The sequence below is a fragment of the Pseudorca crassidens genome, chromosome 17 (assembly GCF_039906515.1).
Source record: "Pseudorca crassidens isolate mPseCra1 chromosome 17, mPseCra1.hap1, whole genome shotgun sequence".
NCBI classification, from domain to species: domain Eukaryota; kingdom Metazoa; phylum Chordata; class Mammalia; order Artiodactyla; family Delphinidae; genus Pseudorca; species Pseudorca crassidens.
The window spans coordinates 18,902,502-18,920,792 of record NC_090312.1 but is presented as its reverse complement, the minus strand read 5'-3'; the positions used below and the strand labels follow the sequence as shown (position 1 = coordinate 18,920,792).

Sequence of the window (18,291 nt, the reverse complement as noted above, 5' to 3'; positions counted from 1 at the left end):
TGCTCACTCACTGAGAGAACAGAACTCGACTCTGCTCTGGTAGTTAGATGGAGTAGAATCAGTGAGTTCTCAGGAATGTCAAAGGAAACGAAGATGAAATCACTATGAAGCATGAAGCAAATATTTAATTCTACATATGGTCTGAACGTTTCCCTGAAATTCATATGCTGAAAACTAACGGACAAGGTGATGGTATTATGGGGTTGGGCTTTGGGGGAAGTGATTAGGTTGTAAGGACATGGAATCTACATGAATGGAATCCATGCCTTACAAAAGATATTCCAGAGAGGTCCCTGACCCCTTGCCCTTTCCCCCATCTGAAGACACAACAAGAAGTCTGCAGTCCAGAAGACAGCCCTCACCTGACTATGCTGGCACCTTGATCTTGGACTTCCAGCCTCCAGAGCTGTGAGAAATAAATTTCTGTTGTTTATAAGCTACCCAGTCTATAGTGTTTTGTTAAAGCAGCCCAAACAAAACAATTGTTTATTTATTTATTTTGGTCTGTTTGGGTCTTTGTTGCTGTGCACGGGTGAGTAGGGGCTGCTCTTCGTTGCTGTGCTCAGGCTCCTCACTGCGGTGGCTTCTCTTCTTGTGGAGCACGGGCTCTAGGCGCATGGGCTCAGTAGTTGTGGCTCACGGGCTCTAGAGTTCAGGCTCAGTAGTTGTGGCGCACAGGCTTAGTTGCTCCGCGGCATGTGGGATCTTCCCAGGCTAGGGCTCGAACCCGTGTCCCCTGCATTGGCAGGTGGATTCTTAACCACTGCACCACCAGGGAAGTCCAAGACAATTGTTTATTATAACTGGTGTGCTTCCTGGAGTTGGGACACCAAGGAAGAACACTTCTACGAGAGAGACAGTGGAGTGTTCACTTCTAAATCTATTTTGGTACAATACACAAAGCCCTAGGCTATATTTCATAAAAAGCAATATGCTACAGCACTCAAAGGTTTTTTAAAAAAAAGATAGTCCTGAAACAAAACAGAGGAGATGGCAGCGTGGGAAGATGCAGAGTTAGTGTCTCCCTACAACTAGGGCGCCTGCCTGCCGCTGGTGGAGAACTCTGACACCCAAGGAGATGGAAGGAACCCCAAGGTGAACTGGTAGGATGTAGGGGGACTGAGGGGGAAGAAGTGGAGGCCAGACAGGCTCGGCGCCCCTGAGATGGGGAGATCAGGAGAGGCAGGCGGGAGGGACTCTCCGGGAGGAGAGGGAGAGGAGCGGAGGGCGATCACCTGGCCCACTTGGGCTGGGGAGCCTGCTGAGCTCCCAGGCCGCTCCCCTGCCCTCCAAGGTTCCCCCTTCCCCACCGGCCGTACTGGTCCTGGGGGCATAGGAGGGAGGCCAGGGAGATCTGGAGAGGCAGGTGGGAGGGGCCCTCCCAGACCCCAGACCAGAGGAGCAGGAGAGGAGAGGAGGGCGTTTGCCCCGCCCACTCAAGCCCAGGAAGCCTGCTGGGCTCCCAGGTGAGGTCCCCTGTCCTCTGAGACCAGGGTGGGGGGCATGGCTGGGCCCCTTCTGTTCCTTCAGCCTAAGCCCTACCCCCCACAGGCCCCAGGGCCTTTCTAGCCCTGTGGGTCCTGAGCATTGGCCCCTCCCACTGCCCAAACCTCGCCACTGCTTAGGCCCCGCCCTCCACAGCCAAGGCCTCCCCATCCCACCCCTTTTTTTCTTTTCCCTCCTCTTTTTTAATGTTGTGGTACTGATGTACGTTCCAGTTGTTGATTCATCTATATTTTTATTTTTATATTCTTCCTAACATACCTGTTAGTTTCCTAGTCTAATTCTGTTTTTTACTTTGTTATTTTTGTTTGTTTGTTTATGCGGCCTCAGGCAGCTTGCGGGATCTTGGGTCACGAGCCTGGGGTCTGGCCAAAGCTCCTGTGGTGGGAGCTCCGAGTCTGAACCACTGGACTAACAGAGAACCTCAGGCTCCAGGGAATATTCATCAGAGTGAGGTCTCATGGAGTCCCTCATCTCAGCACCAAGACCCAGCTCTACCCAATAGCCCACAAACCCCAGTGTTGGAAGCCTCAGGCCAAACAGCCAGTAAGACAGGAACACAATGCCACTCATAAAAACAAAAATGAGATGGCAAAAAAATATGTCACAGATGAAGGAGAAAGGTAAAAACATATGAGACCAAATAACTGAAGAGGAAATAGGCAATCTACCTGAAAAAGAATTAGAGTAACGATAGTAGAGATGATCCAGAATCTCGGAAACAGAATGGAGGCACGATTGAGAAAATCCAAGAAATGTTGACAAAGATCTAGAAGAACTAAAGACCAAACAAACAGAGATGAACAACACACACAGCATCGGCCTTGCTTTGCATGTTTCCAACATCTATGAATTCCAATTATCATGGTTTAATGAAATAATCCCAGTCTCTCAACAACATGGTTCAGATTTCAGTTACCATGGTGTATTAGCCTCTGAGCCATACAGTAAGTCAATATTTTGCTGAAAGGACCAGTGCAAATCCTTTTTACTGCATTTAATAGACAATGTGTGTGTGTGTGTGTGTGTGTGTGTACACAAATTATATTTGTGTGTGTGTGTGTGTGTGTATTCTAGTGTTCCTCTAACCTATCCTACCAAAGGTAATTTCAGTCTTTGTAGGACAGGAGAGAAAAGATTTTAGTAAGTGTTGCTCTGTCGTGGTATGTAAATTCCCTCTGCTGTGGAATGAATGTTTCTGTCCTCCTCAAATTTATATGTTGAAGCCCTAATGTGACGGTATCAGGAGGTGGGGCCTTTGTGAAGTGATTAAGTCACGAGGGTGGAGCCCCCAAGATAGGATTAGTGTCCTTATAAGAAGACAGCTAGCCCTTTCTCTCTCTCTGCCACTTGAGGATACAGAAGAGGACTGTCTATAAATCATGAAGAGGGTCTTCCCTAGAACTCAACCATGCTGGTACCCTGATCTTGGACTTCCAGCCTCCAGAACTGTGAGAAATAAATATCTGTTGTTTATAAACCACCCAGTCTCTGGTACTTTGTGATAGCCCGAACTGACAAAGACACCCTTTATTTTCATAAAGGCAAACGAAGGATTTGAGTTATTTTGATACGTCTCTTAGTTCTGAAACTGTGCTTTTGGTATGTAGTGGTGCTCTGACACGGGGTTCTGGGGGGGTCTCACTCATATGGACACTTGTTCCCTGGGTCCCTTATTAGCTCAGCTTAGTGGAGAGTTCTGAGCTGTGGAGTTAGAAAGAGGGGTTCAGACTCTGGCTCTGCCACTTTCTAGAGGAGTGATCTTAGAAAAGTTTCTTAACTTCTCCAAGTTTGCCTCCTAGGATAGGGATTATTTCAAGCACATTGCCTGAGACAGACTAGGCACATAATAAATACTAATTACCAGCTTCATGTCTTCCAACAACACCCTGGGGAGGCACAGCTCTATAAAACTGCCCATCTGAAGGAAACTAGTGGAAATGAGGAAAGCTGAGAATTGAACTTGCATCTCAGAGCTACGAATGGGGTATTTTTTTTTTTAATTGTGTTGTGTTTTTAATCTGACAAGAAATGTTTGCAAACTGAGATAACAAGGTAAAGCAAAGACAGTAACCTACAAACTGAGCACAAAACAGAATTTAACAATTCTGCCATATCCCTGTTTATTATTGTTTTCTTAAGTAGTGAGAGAGTCACAACTTTATTTTTTTTCTATTTATTTTTTCTTTATTATTCCTTATTTTATTCTCTCTTTTTTTTTTTTTTTGGCGGTACACGGGCCTCTCACTGTTGTGGCCTCTCCCGTTGCAGAGCACAGACTCCGGACGCACAGGCTCAGCGGCCATGGCTCATGGGCCTAGCCGCTCCGCGGCACGTGGGACCCTCCCGAACCGGGGCACGAACCCGTGTCCCCTGCATCGGCAGGGGGACTCTCAACCCCTGCGCCACCAGGGAAGCCCTATATTCTCTCTTTCTTTTTCTCTTGTCTGAAATTGGACCATTGAAAACACCTCAATAATTACTGTAAGAAGATTAACTGAAGAAAGATGATTGAAAAAACTTGTTTGGAGCATAATGCATTTTATTGTTAAGGGTAGGGATGAGCATTTATGGGCCTTTTGGGGCAACTGGGGCTTTGCAAAGAGTTAAAAGGCTTGAGACTAATATGATCACAGGAAAGACTTTATATTGGTGCACCTGGCCCATCTACAGGTGAGGGCACTCACAGGGGAAAGCAGTCCAGGACCTGTCACTGTGGTGTCGGTTCACAGGACCGAGGACACCAAGGAGACAAGGAATACAGCCGCACTCAAAGGCGACTGCAGAGCTGACCTTGATTCTGTAGAGAGTTCAGGGCATGGCTGCCAGAATTCAAGGAAAGAGTTAAATTGATCGCCATGAATGAGCTGCACTGGATTCTTTTAAAAATTAAAAATTATGTCACAGCACTGTCCCATTCACTAATTATTCCTGTATCTTGACTTAAAGTGTGACCATAAATAAACCACCTTCCATTTTCTAGGTCCCAGAGTTCAGGCTACTGTAACACGTTACCACAGACCGGGTGGCTTAAAGAACAAACATTTATTTCTCACGGCTCTGGAGCCTGGAAGCCCAAGATCAGGGTGTCAGCCTGGGGTTCTAGGGAGGGCTCTCTTCCTGGCTTAGAGAAGTCTACCTGCTTGCTGTATCTTCACGTGGTAGAGAGAGAGCGCTCTGGTGTCTTCATCCCTTATAAGGGCGCCAATCCCATCATGGAGCTCTCCATCCTCATGACTTCATCTAAACCTCATTACCTCTCAAAGCCTCCACCCCCAAATTCCATTACATTAGGGATTAGGGTTTCAACTTACGGATTCTGGGGAGACACGTTCAGTCCATAGAGGTCACTTCTAAGTTCCCTTCTCTCTGATTTTCTACATGAAGATTTCCTATTGCTGCCAAATCAAATTCAAACCATCTGTCCAGCTTTCAAGATCTTCCATAATTGGGTGCCATCCAAGGTAACAGATTTGCTTACCGCCTTCCTTCAGGATGACCCCACTTCCCTTTAGACCAGTCTCTGGTCTGCTCTCCCTACAAACTCCACTTTTTTCTCATTCTCATTCTCCTCTCTTGGAGTGTACTGAACTCTCCCCATTGACTCAAGACCTAAGCATTTCTTAGGAGACATTCTTCTAGTCCCTGGACCATCTCACAATGAAGAATAACGTTAAATATAAAGTTTTCCTTCTGTGTAGTGTAGAGGAAGTTTTAGGGTTTGCACTGAATAGGATTTTAGAAGGGAAAATGTTGCTTCATATTGTTTTAGTTCATGTAAATGCGTTTTAAAAACTTGAAATTGAATATAATATGTACAGACCTTGTCCTAGAGCTACTGTTATTAATCCAAAAAAATCAAAGATCGACAGTATAGGAAAAGACAAAGGATATCAATTTAAGGTAAATTACAGCTGAATATATATAGGATCATACTTTATATCTTTACAAATACCAAGTGAATTCTCTGATATTTGTGATAATATAAGAAAGCCACAGTATTAAGGATTTGCCATTCATTCTAACATTTTGCTAAAAACCATTCATATGTCTACACACTAGGATTCAGTATTAAATATTTATTCAAAAAAATTCCAGTTTGCATTTGCTCCCTTGGACTTGATCTATGGTAATCTTTTAAGAAGTTCTGAAGATGAAAGCAATAAAAGACATCCTTGCCTCTGATAATTATCCATGATAACTCATTACTGATTGCTCTTATGGATAAAGCGCATACTACAATTTAAAGAAACATCTGTAATGATGATCTGAAATTACATCAAAAGAATAAGAATATTCTAAAAGCAGAAAGCTTTTTATGCACCTTTATGACTGCTCCACAGGAATGCTTAACGTGTCTACTGATAATCTGGGATAAGCAAAAGGCATAAGCAGACAATTTATAAGTGAGAAAATGGAACCTTTGGAAAAAATGTCAAGATCACTACTAATGACACAATATCATTTTTCAACTATCCAGAGAGTAATGGTTTTAAATGTAGTTGGTATTAAAAGAGATGAGAGAAAAGTAGCTTCTAGAGTTGAGACCATCTCAGTTACTTGCAAGGTAGAGGGATGTGTGTTGGACAGCCTCCTCTTGCCCCTAGATCCACGCTCCATCCTTTTCTGCCCTGGTCGGAGCCCTGGGAGTCTGACCCTAACAGAGCCTCAGTGGGGCTCTCTTGCCTCTGGCTTCCGATCAGCCTCAGCCAATGGGAGACACCGCAGGAGATCGGCAGGCAGGGATTGGCAGGCAGGGATCGGCAGGGGTTGTGTTTCTCTCCCGAAGACCATAGCTCTTAATGGATGCCTTTTTCTATAGCTACAAGTCTTGCTGGTTTCAGGTAACTGCTCCCGTTCCTGGCCATTTCAGGTTAAAGGATGGCAGTGACCTCTAACTGTTGAGCTCTGGAGTGCTTCTCCATCCCTTACTGGTTTTCCTTGCCTCGGCCACACCTTATAAATTATTGCTATGTTAAATCCCTTCCAGTCATCCCTTTTGAGTTTGCCATCCACCTCCTGCTGGATCCTAAAGTATGCAGTACACTTCCACGTCCATTCCGGACCCTAAAAAAGTGAGGACACTTTTCATCCCAATCAACTCCTCCCCTTTTCCTTCTATAGTGAATGTCTATTGTTTTCGCTTTCCCAGAACCCATTCAGTCTTTTCCTTGCACAGCGGCCTAACTTTCCATGGGAGAACCACCTCCCTTCAACAAACGGGGCACATGGTTTGGGTCAGGCTGATCTTAGGACTTCTGTGGGAACTGACGAGAGCAAAGAGGTTTCTATTCATTGAAATAGCCACAGCTACAAAAACAAATCAAAACAAAACCGCCCCCACGAGCCTGAAACTCTTAGGCCAAGTAAAGGGGGCTTGCTAGGGTATAAACCAACAAAGTGGACAGGGTACAAAGAGATGGAGAGGCAGGTCTATTATTATTATTTGAGTCCCTGGATCCCACCATGCCTGAAGCTTACCCTTGGACACTGCAGTTTTCAGAAGTGGTAGGTCCCCTTTCATGCTCAAGCTGAGCTGAGCTTTCTGTCACTTGCAACTGAAAGATCCCTGACTAACGAGACTACTCCTAATAAAAACACATACATTTGGAGAGAGTAAAAAGCGGAGAGGGTTAGAGAACGACTTCTGAAATGCTATCATCCAGATCTGCAGTGTTGTTTTCGTCAGGAATCCCCACACACGGTGTCATGAGAGACTACCTGTGGTTTTTGTTTATTACGATCTTGGTGCCACCACAACCTGCACTGTCCCTTTAGTCCTTTGAAACCTGTGAGAGATGGGACAATACCAAACCAAACAGCCCACTTTGTGTTGAACTTTGTGGCTGAGACCCACACATGAACTGATGCGAACAAAGAACAATGGTGGAAAACTGCCGAATGCTGTGTTCAAGTATTATTTTCAGTTGCCATTGGACTGGGTCTTCTCAGATGACATGATTCACTGGCAGGAAAGCTGTTATTGCAACAATCATTATTCCCATTTACCACCTATTAGAATGTGAGTCACTGGGAGGTCAGACTGTCACCAAAGCCCAGTGTTCTTGAGCACTGAAGGTCAAGTTCAAGGGACAGCAATCAGATGTAAGGGCAATGGCAAAGGTTGAATCCTTTGAAATCAAGAGGAGCGTTAACTCCCAGGAGATTGCTGCAGTGAGTTTTACTATCTTCAACGTATCACACCACTTGGGAAAAGAAGTCAAAGTGACAGTGTTACCATGACCCTAGGTCCCTTCCACAGCAGCTGTCCTCCCTGGGGAAAGACATTAAGCATTTTTTCATATTTATACACCTCTCCCCAGTCCTGCCTAGCACCGTGCCTAGCACAAAATAGGTGCTCATAAATGATGACACATTCAGAGCCTGCTGGCTTAAGAATACAACTTAAAGATAATATATAAGAGTCAGCATGGAGTAGCTGCTTAAGAAATCCTTGCTGTTATTATCATTGTTATTATTTGTAAATGCGTCGATGTTAACCAGCAGGTCCATCAGACCCCACACGAACCCTCTTTTAAGCAACAATTTCAACTTCCTTCCCTCCCAAGGAGACAGCTGTGTTGTGAGTCTGAGTTATTTCCCCTGCCCTTCCTGTGTACATGTGAGAATCAGACTGTCCGGTCACTTTCTCACTCATTCATCCATGCAACAGACAATTAGTGACCACCTGCATTTTGCCACATATTGGACCGTCTGTGGGGAATCAAGGTTGCTGAAGACACAGCCCCTGCATAATGCAACGGAAAATCTGCTGGAGACAGACGAGAAATCCCAATGAGAGAATCAGCCTGTGCAATGAGGTACCTGACTTCAGTGGTTGCAGCAAGTGCTGGGAAAGCCTGGGGAAAATGCCTACGACGGGGGGGAACGTTTTCCCTACCTTTTCTGCAAGCCAGCCAAGATGCCTGATCTCCCGGCTCCCAGCAATGCCCGTCTTCCCCAGCTGCTCTCGGACCTCGGTGATCACTCGGGTGAGCAGGTCACTGACGTTGCCATGGATGGCAGTGAACCAGGCCTGGGCAGTGGCTGAGTCCTTGCTTCTCAGGATCACCGTGTGCTTAGCATCTGGAGAGTGGATTTCAAGCTGCCTAGAGAAGCAAAGAGAGAAGCGTTGGAAGGTTCCCTGGCAGATCATGCTTCCTAAGTCCTGGGCCTCAAAGGTGAACTAATTCTTTGTTTTCTTTTCCTATTATACATTTTATTTTAATTTTTAGCTTTTCAATTAAGATTTTTGATTTTATTTTTCAATTGAATAAAAGATTCTTTATAGTGCTTTACAATTTTCAAAAGTTTCACACAGATGAGAGTTCATATAATTCCGTAATAACCTTTTTCCCCACCTCCTACCTCTATATTGCCTCTCCCCGCTAAGTTGAACTAATTCTTTACTCTTACTTTTAACTTGTTTCCCATGGTTTACCTTAATGCCCCCATCATTCATTCATTCATTCATTCACTCACTCATCCATTCATCTACAAACACTGACTGTACGCAGGCATTGGTCGAGGTACTGGGGGCCTAGCTATCCAATCATCCAATCACCTGAATTAACGATGTCTGGTTTTCCTGTTACTCAGCTGAGTGGGTTTTTAGTAGTATCGTATTAAGACTTCCAAACTGTGAGCTGATATTAATTTACCTTACCTCTCAATCCACAGAGGATTTTAACAATATACTCACAACCTAGCTGCTGCTGGTGGGAAGTAGATTGAAATATCTACCCACTTGCTTAATCCTACTGCTAGGGTTAATTGTGAATTAGCATCAAAGACAACCAAACTGCACTCTTTAAGAATCCTGTCTGTGGCTCATTTCCCTACCACTTAATACTTGGACAAGTGTAGTGCAGGAGTGAGTTGGCCGAGGAGAGGGTAACAGTGGGGAGAGAGATGCACGAAAAGTGTTGTTTATTTATTTTTTTTGGCTGCATTATGCAGCTTGCAGGATCTTAGTTCTCCGACCAGGGATCGAACCTGGGTTCCCGGCAGTAGACGCACGGAGTCCTAACCACTGGACCACCAGGGGAATTCCCAAAAGTGTTATATTTAAGTCAAATACCAAAGTTTATGCCAGAACTCCAAAGGGATCACCTGAGATTCAGAGTGAGATCTACATACTGTAATTATGGTAAAAGGCAGAAATTCTAGACAAATCCTTTTAGTTTTTAAATTTTGTTTTGAAATACTTACAGATTTACATGGCATTGCAAAATTAAGACAGAGAGCTTCAGTATACCCTTTACCCAGTTTACTCCGAGGTTTCTATTTTACATAACTCTCCCCCCACTCACCCCTCACAGTCACAAATGCTGCCCTCCCCTCCACCATCCCAAGTCCCTGGCAACCATTAACCTGTTCTCCACATCTATAATTTTTAGACAGATAATTTTTATTGCAGAGAGAAAAGCATACATTTTATTTATTCATTCATGTATGTATACATGCAAATAAATAACATTTCTTCACTCATGTTTGCATTAGAAAGCTACAGGGATTGGGAAATTCAAAACTAAATGAAACGATCCATGTATCAATTTCCCTTCATCCCTCAATAATTATGCTAACATTAACTGAGTATTTACTATGTGTCAGGCAAAAATTTAAACCCTTTTATATTATTTTTTATAATTTTTATAATATCCCTATGACTGATATTATTTACCTCAGTTAACAGGATAAAAAAAAACACAAAAACTAAAGTTTGGAGGGACAAAGAAAGAACTGACTCAAGGCCACAACGTTGGTGATACTGGGATTCAACCCATGATGCTGAGGCTCAAAAGACCATGAATTTAAATACTGACTTACAATGCCTCTCCTTTTAGACTGGATGGCATCCAATAAGGGAGCATCCATTGTCTTCTACAGCTGTCTCAAGGCATCAGCACCAACAAATATGCCCAACAGTGTCCTACTTAGCTCCTAAATTTAAAATAACAGTTTTGCAGATCACCAGAAAATTAGAAGTCCCAGTGTAACCTGGCCTCATTTACATTTGAAACCAACATTTTAGAGTGAGTAAACCTTTTCTACCCGTAAACTTAAATGATAGAAAAAGAATTATTTAAAAAGTAGAATATCTCTAGGGGAGTTTTAGCAACAATTAGCGGATTCTTTTCGGTAAGAAATTTGCAAAACAAGTCTTCTCGCTAAGACTTCAAAGGTTTTATGTGATGAAACAGGGAATTTTTTAGGTGACATGTGTTCTTACCCAGAAGAAAATACTCTCATGCCTCTTAGGCACTTTTCAAAGAAATGGGTGGTCAATCTAGGGTGAGTTTTCCTTCCCTCCCAAAGTTCTCAGTAAAGTTGAGTAGCCAAACACAAACTAGGATTCTCCAAAAACATTACTGAGAGCTCAACTTGCTTTTCAAATTATTCTATCAATATCCATTATTCTAGGAATTTAAAACATGCAAATATTTCTCTTAGAATATTTTCCTTTGAAGACCTGGATTTTTTTTTCTTAATGACAGTTTGGGAAGCAGCCACTAGCCAGGTACCACGCACACACACACACACGCGTACAAAAATGATGCCAGCAAGAAAGAAAGAAAGAATAATTTCTTTGTTGGGTTGCCAGCGTAACCAGAGGAAAGCTGGCCTATACACAGAGGTCCAGGCTAGTGAAGAGGAGGCCCATTTTCCCCAGATTTTGACAGCATTTATCATTACTATTAATTTTTAAGTAAGCTTTTAAAGCGTAACATATAGAAAAGTGCACAGATGGTAAATGTATTTTCACAAAGGGAACACATTCCTGTAACCACCACTCAGATGAAGAAACAGAATATTACAAGTATCCCAGACGTCACCTCACACTCCCTTTCCAGTTATTTTCCCCTCAAATAACCACCAGCAGAATTTCTGTCACCGTGGATGACTTGTTTCAGGCAAAATGGGTGAGGTTTTGTTTGCCTGTTTTCATTTGTTGTTGTTGTTGCCTGCACTGCAGGGGGGATCTTGGACTGTTTTTGAGGCAAAGTTTAAATACCAGGTCCTATGCCTGTTTAGTGGTGGTTCTCAAAGTGTGACCACAGGCCAGCAGCAGCAGAATCAGCTGGGAACTTATTAGAAATATAAATTCTCAACTCGTACCTGGACCCACTGAATTAGGAATTCTGGGAGTGAGGCCCAGCGATCCCCCTCCAGGTAACTCTGACACAATTTCAGTTTGAGAAGGGTGCTCTATGGGGTCCTAAGAAAAAAGCATTGAGCTTGGTTGTTTGCCAGGGTCCCCAGTGGCTGAAGTGAACATGCTGAAAAGTGAACTGACCTCACCCCGCCCCATCAGTCTCAAAGAAGGAACAGAGGGGATACAGAATAGAGAGGCTTGTGGCTTTTTATAGTCAAAAAAAGAAGGCAGCAGAAGTTCTCCATCAAAAGTATTCTTCAGGAATCCCTGAGTAGTTTTCTTTTTCTTTTTTAATCATTTAATTAAATACAGATGTTTGGGGCTTCCCTGGTGGTGCAGTGGTTGGGGGTCCGCCTGCCGATGCAGGGGACCAGGGTTCGTGCCCCGGTCCGGGAGGATCCCGCGTGCCGCGGGGTGGCTGGGCCCGTGGGCCATGGTTGCTGGGCCTGCGCGTCCGGAGCCTGTGCTCCGCGACGGGAGAGGCCACGGCGGTGAGAGGCCCACGTACCGCAAAAACAAAAACAAAACAAAACAAAACAAAAAAATACAGATGTTTGGACCCCATCCCAGACCTATTAAGAATTTCTAGAGGTTGAGGCCTGGGTAAATGCTTTACATGTTCCACAAATTATATAGATTAAGGATCATGGCAGGCCTTTCTGAGCTCAAGCTCAAACCACCCCCCAAAGAGCTGTGCCCGTAGGGGATTGTCACCAGAAGGGCAACACAACAGAGGGCTCTTGGAAAGTGTATTAGTAATCCACTGCTGAGTAACAAATTCCCCCAGAATTAAGTGGCTTAAGACTCTAAACTTTTGGGACTTCCCTGGCAGTCCAGTGGTTAAGACTTTGCCTTCCAATGCAGGGGGTGTGGGTTTCATCCCTGGTCTGGGAGCTAAGATCCCACATGCCTCGGGGCCAAAAAACCAAAACATAAAACAGAAGCAATACTATAACAAATACAATAAAAGACTTTAAAAAATAGTCCACATCAAAAAAAAAAAAAACTCCACACTTTTGTTATCTCACAAAAGTTGCTTGAGTGTCTTCATGACGTGGTAGCTGGTTTCCCCCAGAGAGCAAGAAGAAACTACTATTCCTTTTATCACCTGGTTTCCAAAGTCATATACCATCAGTTCTGTTTCATTCTTTCTTTTTTTTCTTTTTGATTTGAATTTTATTTTATTTATTTATTTTTATACAGCAGGTTCTTATTAGTTATCTATTTTATACATATTAGTGTATATATGTCTGATTCATTCTTTGTGTTGGAAGTAAGGCACTAAGTCCAACGCACACTCACGAGGAAGAGTTAGGCTTCACTTCTTAAAGGGAAGAGAATCAAAGGATTTGGGGACATATCTTAAAACCACCACAGACAGGCCTTGGATGAAGTAAGGCTCTGGAGAGTCTGTCCTGAATGTAAAGGGCGAGTGTTTGGGGTTGTGAATCAACAGCCTAGGAAGGGCTTACAGATCTGAGTGAAGAGGGAGACCATTCTTTCTGACAAAGCTGCAGCTCTGTCAGCTTTATAGATTCTGTAAAGAGACAGAACGTGACTCAAGAGAGGGGTCAGTGTCAACAGGGCGATGAGAAAGAGCCTTTCACTGACAGCATACGGGAGCAGCATGAAATCACCAAAAAATGATAGTGGGTGAAGAATTGTTGGCTCGTCTGGCACAGAAATGATGTCAATTATTTGTGCAATGAATAAATGAAAGAATTCAGTGATCCACATTCACTCCTCCCTAAACCCAAAGGGGAAGGAGGAAGAAGAGTACAACCTTTCCTTTTAATACCAATGTACTCTACACGCTAAAGCAAACAAGTAGCTGGTAGCACGAAAGTCCCCAGAACTTCCGAGAGACGACTCAAGGTTCTGGTCAAGGTCATGGAGTGACTATGCATATATATGGTTACTTGTCACACTACCTAGCACAAATCTCAAACACACACACTTTGGCTTAATTTGTCATTTAATATTATTTTGCCAAAATGTAAATGTACCAGGTGCAATGCATGCCTTGGAGTATAAGGAGAGAAAGAAATCCTATTCCTGGGCTGGCTGTGCAGTAGTTTTTTCAGTAGCCCGTTTTTAAAGAAAACAATTCAAACCCACATGTGTCAGGAGGTAGTTGTTAAGCATATAGATTTTGGGGTTCAGGCTGACTTTAAACTTGTTGGCTGTGAGCCAAATTCCTTAACCTCCCTAAGCTTCAATTTTCTTATCCGTAAGATGGCTCGATCTTGCCTCTCAAGATCATTGAAAAGACGAAAATGAGATAACATATGCATGGGATATCACAGTGCCAAGCTAATCTTGATCAATTCTGGTTTGTATTCTGGTTTACAATGAAGAGTCTTCCCAATTTGCGTACAAGAGGATGGTAGTGGTCCCATGAGGCGAGGAAGAGTCCTCCAGGGGCCCTGAGACTCTTTTTCAGAGTACTTGGACTTGAAAAATGCAAGCCCCAGGAGAAACTAAAAAGTTATACAAGGGCTATTTCTATCATCTTGGGATGGAAAAAAAATAACTTTGGGGAGAGATGCATGAGTTTCTTGAGAGATACTGGAAGATTTGGGGCAAACCTGATTCTACATTATCCCTTATCCCAACTTCCTAATTTGTTCCACCTAAAAGGACTTTATGAGGTTTATGTTGAGTTTTAGCCATAACTAGAGCTACAACTATCTGTTGAAGTCCTTTTGCTTTCTGAACTGCCTGAGCTAACGAGTGACTCTGGGGGTGAAAAGAGATGTGGAATGGTTTCATCTTACTGAAGTATTTTGCTGACAACCTACCCCAAAAGAACCATTTTGTAGGGTCAAATATTTCAGGTAACTCATTCTTTAAAAAGGCACTTTCAACTCTGATAATTACCTCATCCATTTTTAAAGGAGAGATAAAGATGAGGAAATAAAGTAGGAAGAGGGGAGGCGGCCGGGGTGGGGGGAGAAAGAAAAGAAAAACTCAGGGGTGGAAAAATAACTAGGTGGTGTGTAAAAATGGCACTGTGGTTGGGTGGCTGAAGTCATGAGAGTCAGAGAACCAAAAAATGTCTGATACAATGGAAGTGAAAAATGCACAGGGCAGACAGTGAGAGCAGTATCATACCATTAATGTAAAAATGATCCATATAAATGTTTGTAAATGTGGAGACTATGCCTGGAGAGGTGTACAGGTAGGTTCAGTTAGGAGGGAAATGGAGTGACAGGACAAGATAAGAAGGGAAACTTTCTCTTTTTAAAAAAATTTTAAAAAAATTTTATTTCCAAAAAAATAGTTCTATGCTAGACTTTACATATGGAGACATAAACATATACACATTTAATAACAGAAGAGGTACAATAGTCCCCCAAAGCCAGGTTCTGTAATCGAAGCCATATCTTCACAATAGAGATAGCACCAAACTATGTTTGCAAGCCACATAAAAACACAGCCACATTATAAAAACTGTCTTATTGGCCCGCCTGAATACAAATGCCAACAAGCAACTGAGAACACAATCAATCCTTGCAGAATGTTAGAACCAAAATGAATCAGCAAACCCACTCACTTAAGAAGGGAAACTTTCACAGTATAACTCTGTATTTTCTGAATTTTGTTCCATGTGTACCCACTGTGTATTCACTGTATTTGAACAGAAGAGGAGGAGGGGGGAGGGGTGGGGAGGGGGAGGAGCCAGACTGGCCTGTTGGTTAAAACAACATTGTCCCAAAGCCCAAGCTCTGTCATTTATAAACTATGCTTCCTATGGACATCTGTGGTTCTGTCTGCCCAGTTTCTACTCCCCCCCTTTCTGGTAACAGGCTTTACCTCCATTCTCAGTCTATGTGATTTGGGGGCTTGATGGGTTAAAGGTTGTAGGTGTGATGCAATTTGGCCAAGGAGAGCCAGGCCCAGGATTTCTTCAGGAGTCGTCGTTAAGATGATGTTTTTCTCTCATCATATATACAGAGGGAACAGTTATAATCATGGATCTGCTGATGGCCATCTGGCCATCAAGAGGGGTGGTCTGCCTGCAGATGAAGCCAATACAGAGGAAAGCAGAGCTGAAAGATGAGAGACCTGGATCCAGCCGTACCTGACACTCAGCATATCCTTGTATTTTCTTCCATGTTCCCCTTCTGCAGAAGCCAGTTTGAGCTGTGTAATTTTCAAACACAACTACAAGTCCTGAATCATACACAGATCGCAAATAGGTCACAGTTTCTATGAGCCTTGAGTTTCTTTATTCCTATCAAACAGGGATGATGATGATGATGATGAAAGTGATAATGATCATTATAATGAAAGTGATAATAATAGCCTTCATGGGGTTATTACTAAGGAACCAAATGAGATAATAACTGTGAATGTGCTTCGTGACTGGTAAATCCTGATGTTAGCAGTTGTCATTTAAGCTTTGGGCATTTTAAGACTGTGTTGTTGTCTCAGTTACTGGAAAAAGAAACTATATTAGTGGACGCAATGCTTTTATATTATCTGGACCCATGGGCACATATAAGCAAGTCAGCTCTCTCTTAGCTACACTATTAGTAAAGAGACAGTCATGCCTATTAAAACAGAAAATGCCAGTAAATCTCTTGGGTTACAAAACGGAGTTGGGAACATGCAGCGATGTCTTTACCCATGCACACAGAAAATATGCTGTGAGTACTGGTGAGTCTTCCAGACACTCAATGTGTGTTGGGTGCTGCAGAGAAAAGTAGAATGCATGGTCCCTGCACCCAAGAAGCTCACCATGTGTAGATGGTTGCATAGTATCTCCCCCAATTCAGGCCTATCCAGAAACTCAAATGTGACTGATTTGAAAATAGAATCTTTGCAGAAGTAATGAAAGTAAGGATGATAATGAGATGCTTATTTTATTCATCTACCCACTGGATTAGGATGGGTCCTAAATCCAATGAGAGTCTCAGTAGAAGAGACAGAAAAGATACACAGAGACACAGAGACGAAGGCCTGGTGACGATGCAAGCAGAGACTGGAGTCAAGCATCGCAAGGCCAAGGAACGCCAAGGATGGCCTGGAACGGTTTCTCCCTCACAGCCTCGGGAAGGGACCAACCCCGCCAATTCCTTGATTTCACACTTCTGGCCTCCAAAACTGAGAGAGAATATATAAAATTCTTTTCTTTTAAGCTTTCAGTCTGTGCTCATTTTGTCACTGCAGTCCTAGAAAACTAATAAACCGTGGAACTATCTTCCTGTGCATAGCTGACCTGGGACTGCACTAATGTTTAAAATATATGATGCTTAGAGCCAAGACAGATTTTTCATGACATCATGTGAATCACTCCATCCACCCAGGCCTGTAGTTGGAGTCACCCCCTTGAACTTCCTGGTTTCCCTTTTTCATTTACGTAGTTTGAGTTGAGTGTCTGTCACTTTCAAAGAAAAGAGTCCTTAACTACTTTTTCTTCCTGTCTTCAAGATGGTCTTCATAAAATATTTAAAGTTAATTTTTCCTGGGTTTCTATTACTATTTATGTTTATGTTATTTACTTGCTACTTGTTACATTTATATACATGCACATCTTCTTGTAAATGAATAATGTTTTGAAATTTAAGAAATTGAAATTATTATAGAGAAACTTGGAAAAATCAGCTGCTATCCTCTGTTCAGTTAAAACACAGTATTTTACCGTGGTTTTATCTTGTATAGCTCAGTGTTTTATTACAAAGCAAACACCCATTTAACCACTACCAGAACAAGAAACAGAATATCGCCAGCACCCTACATATATGTGAATGCTGAAAGGAACCTGTAAGATGCAGACCACTTAAAGCTGTGGCAATCCTGCTTCCATTCCAACACATGTTGGTATTAAAAAATCTTCTCCTTGGCAAAATAATCTTACTCCCTACTCACATTCAATTCTACAACCCGAAAAAAAAGGGAAGCCTTCTAAAATGAGACGCATAGATAAAGCACCCGGAAGATACTGGCTCACAGTAGGTCTACACGCAGTAAACAGACTGAGGGGCTTCCACTTCCTCCTTGGTGTAAAAAAAAAAAAAAACCTAGACAACTTCTTTGAGAGCTGATGATTTCTACATTTCTGGAACTGGGGGAGGAGGAGGGAGGGAGGGAGGGAAGGAGCAATAAAGTCAGGCTGGCTGATTGGAGCTATTTTCAGCAGGCCAGTCTTTTCTAACTCCTGTTTTGTTCCCCAGTTGAACTGACCACTGCTTGATGAATTGTGTTTATCTTTATTCAGCGATAAAGTTCTCTTTTAATTCCCTACTGAATAGAAATATTTCGGGCAATGCCACAGCTGTGTTTATTCTCACACTCCACCACAGTTATGTAAATACTGCCTATGGAACTATTTCTGATAAAGGCGCATACCAACCCCGAGGAATTATATGCTCGCTCTAGATGTCTGCCAAGATGAGCCGTTTCCATGCAGCCTGGCAAGGCCTATGAATGATATCACAGCTTCTCAGAGATCATTTGGCAAACCTCACACCAAAAGAGTCATTTTCTTCCCCTCTCACTCTCTCAAAGGCTCTCACAGAGCCAGATAATATTTCCCAGCATCCTCTACTTCCCCTGTTTAGAAACACAAGGCTGACACACAAAACTGAAGCCTCCTAACACAGTATTAATAAATAAAACATAACTTG

General features: G+C 42.9%; 1 protein-coding gene across 1 annotated transcript in view; it reads right to left on the bottom strand.

The window, feature by feature from the left end:
* The window catches only part of SNTB1 (syntrophin beta 1), a 230,218-nt gene that overhangs the window by 81,108 nt on the left and 130,819 nt on the right, over positions 1-18,291 (bottom strand). The window contains exon 3 of the mRNA XM_067711385.1: positions 8,405-8,612. Coding sequence (XP_067567486.1) covers positions 8,405-8,612 — 208 coding nt within the window. The remainder of the gene's footprint in view (positions 1-8,404; positions 8,613-18,291) is intronic.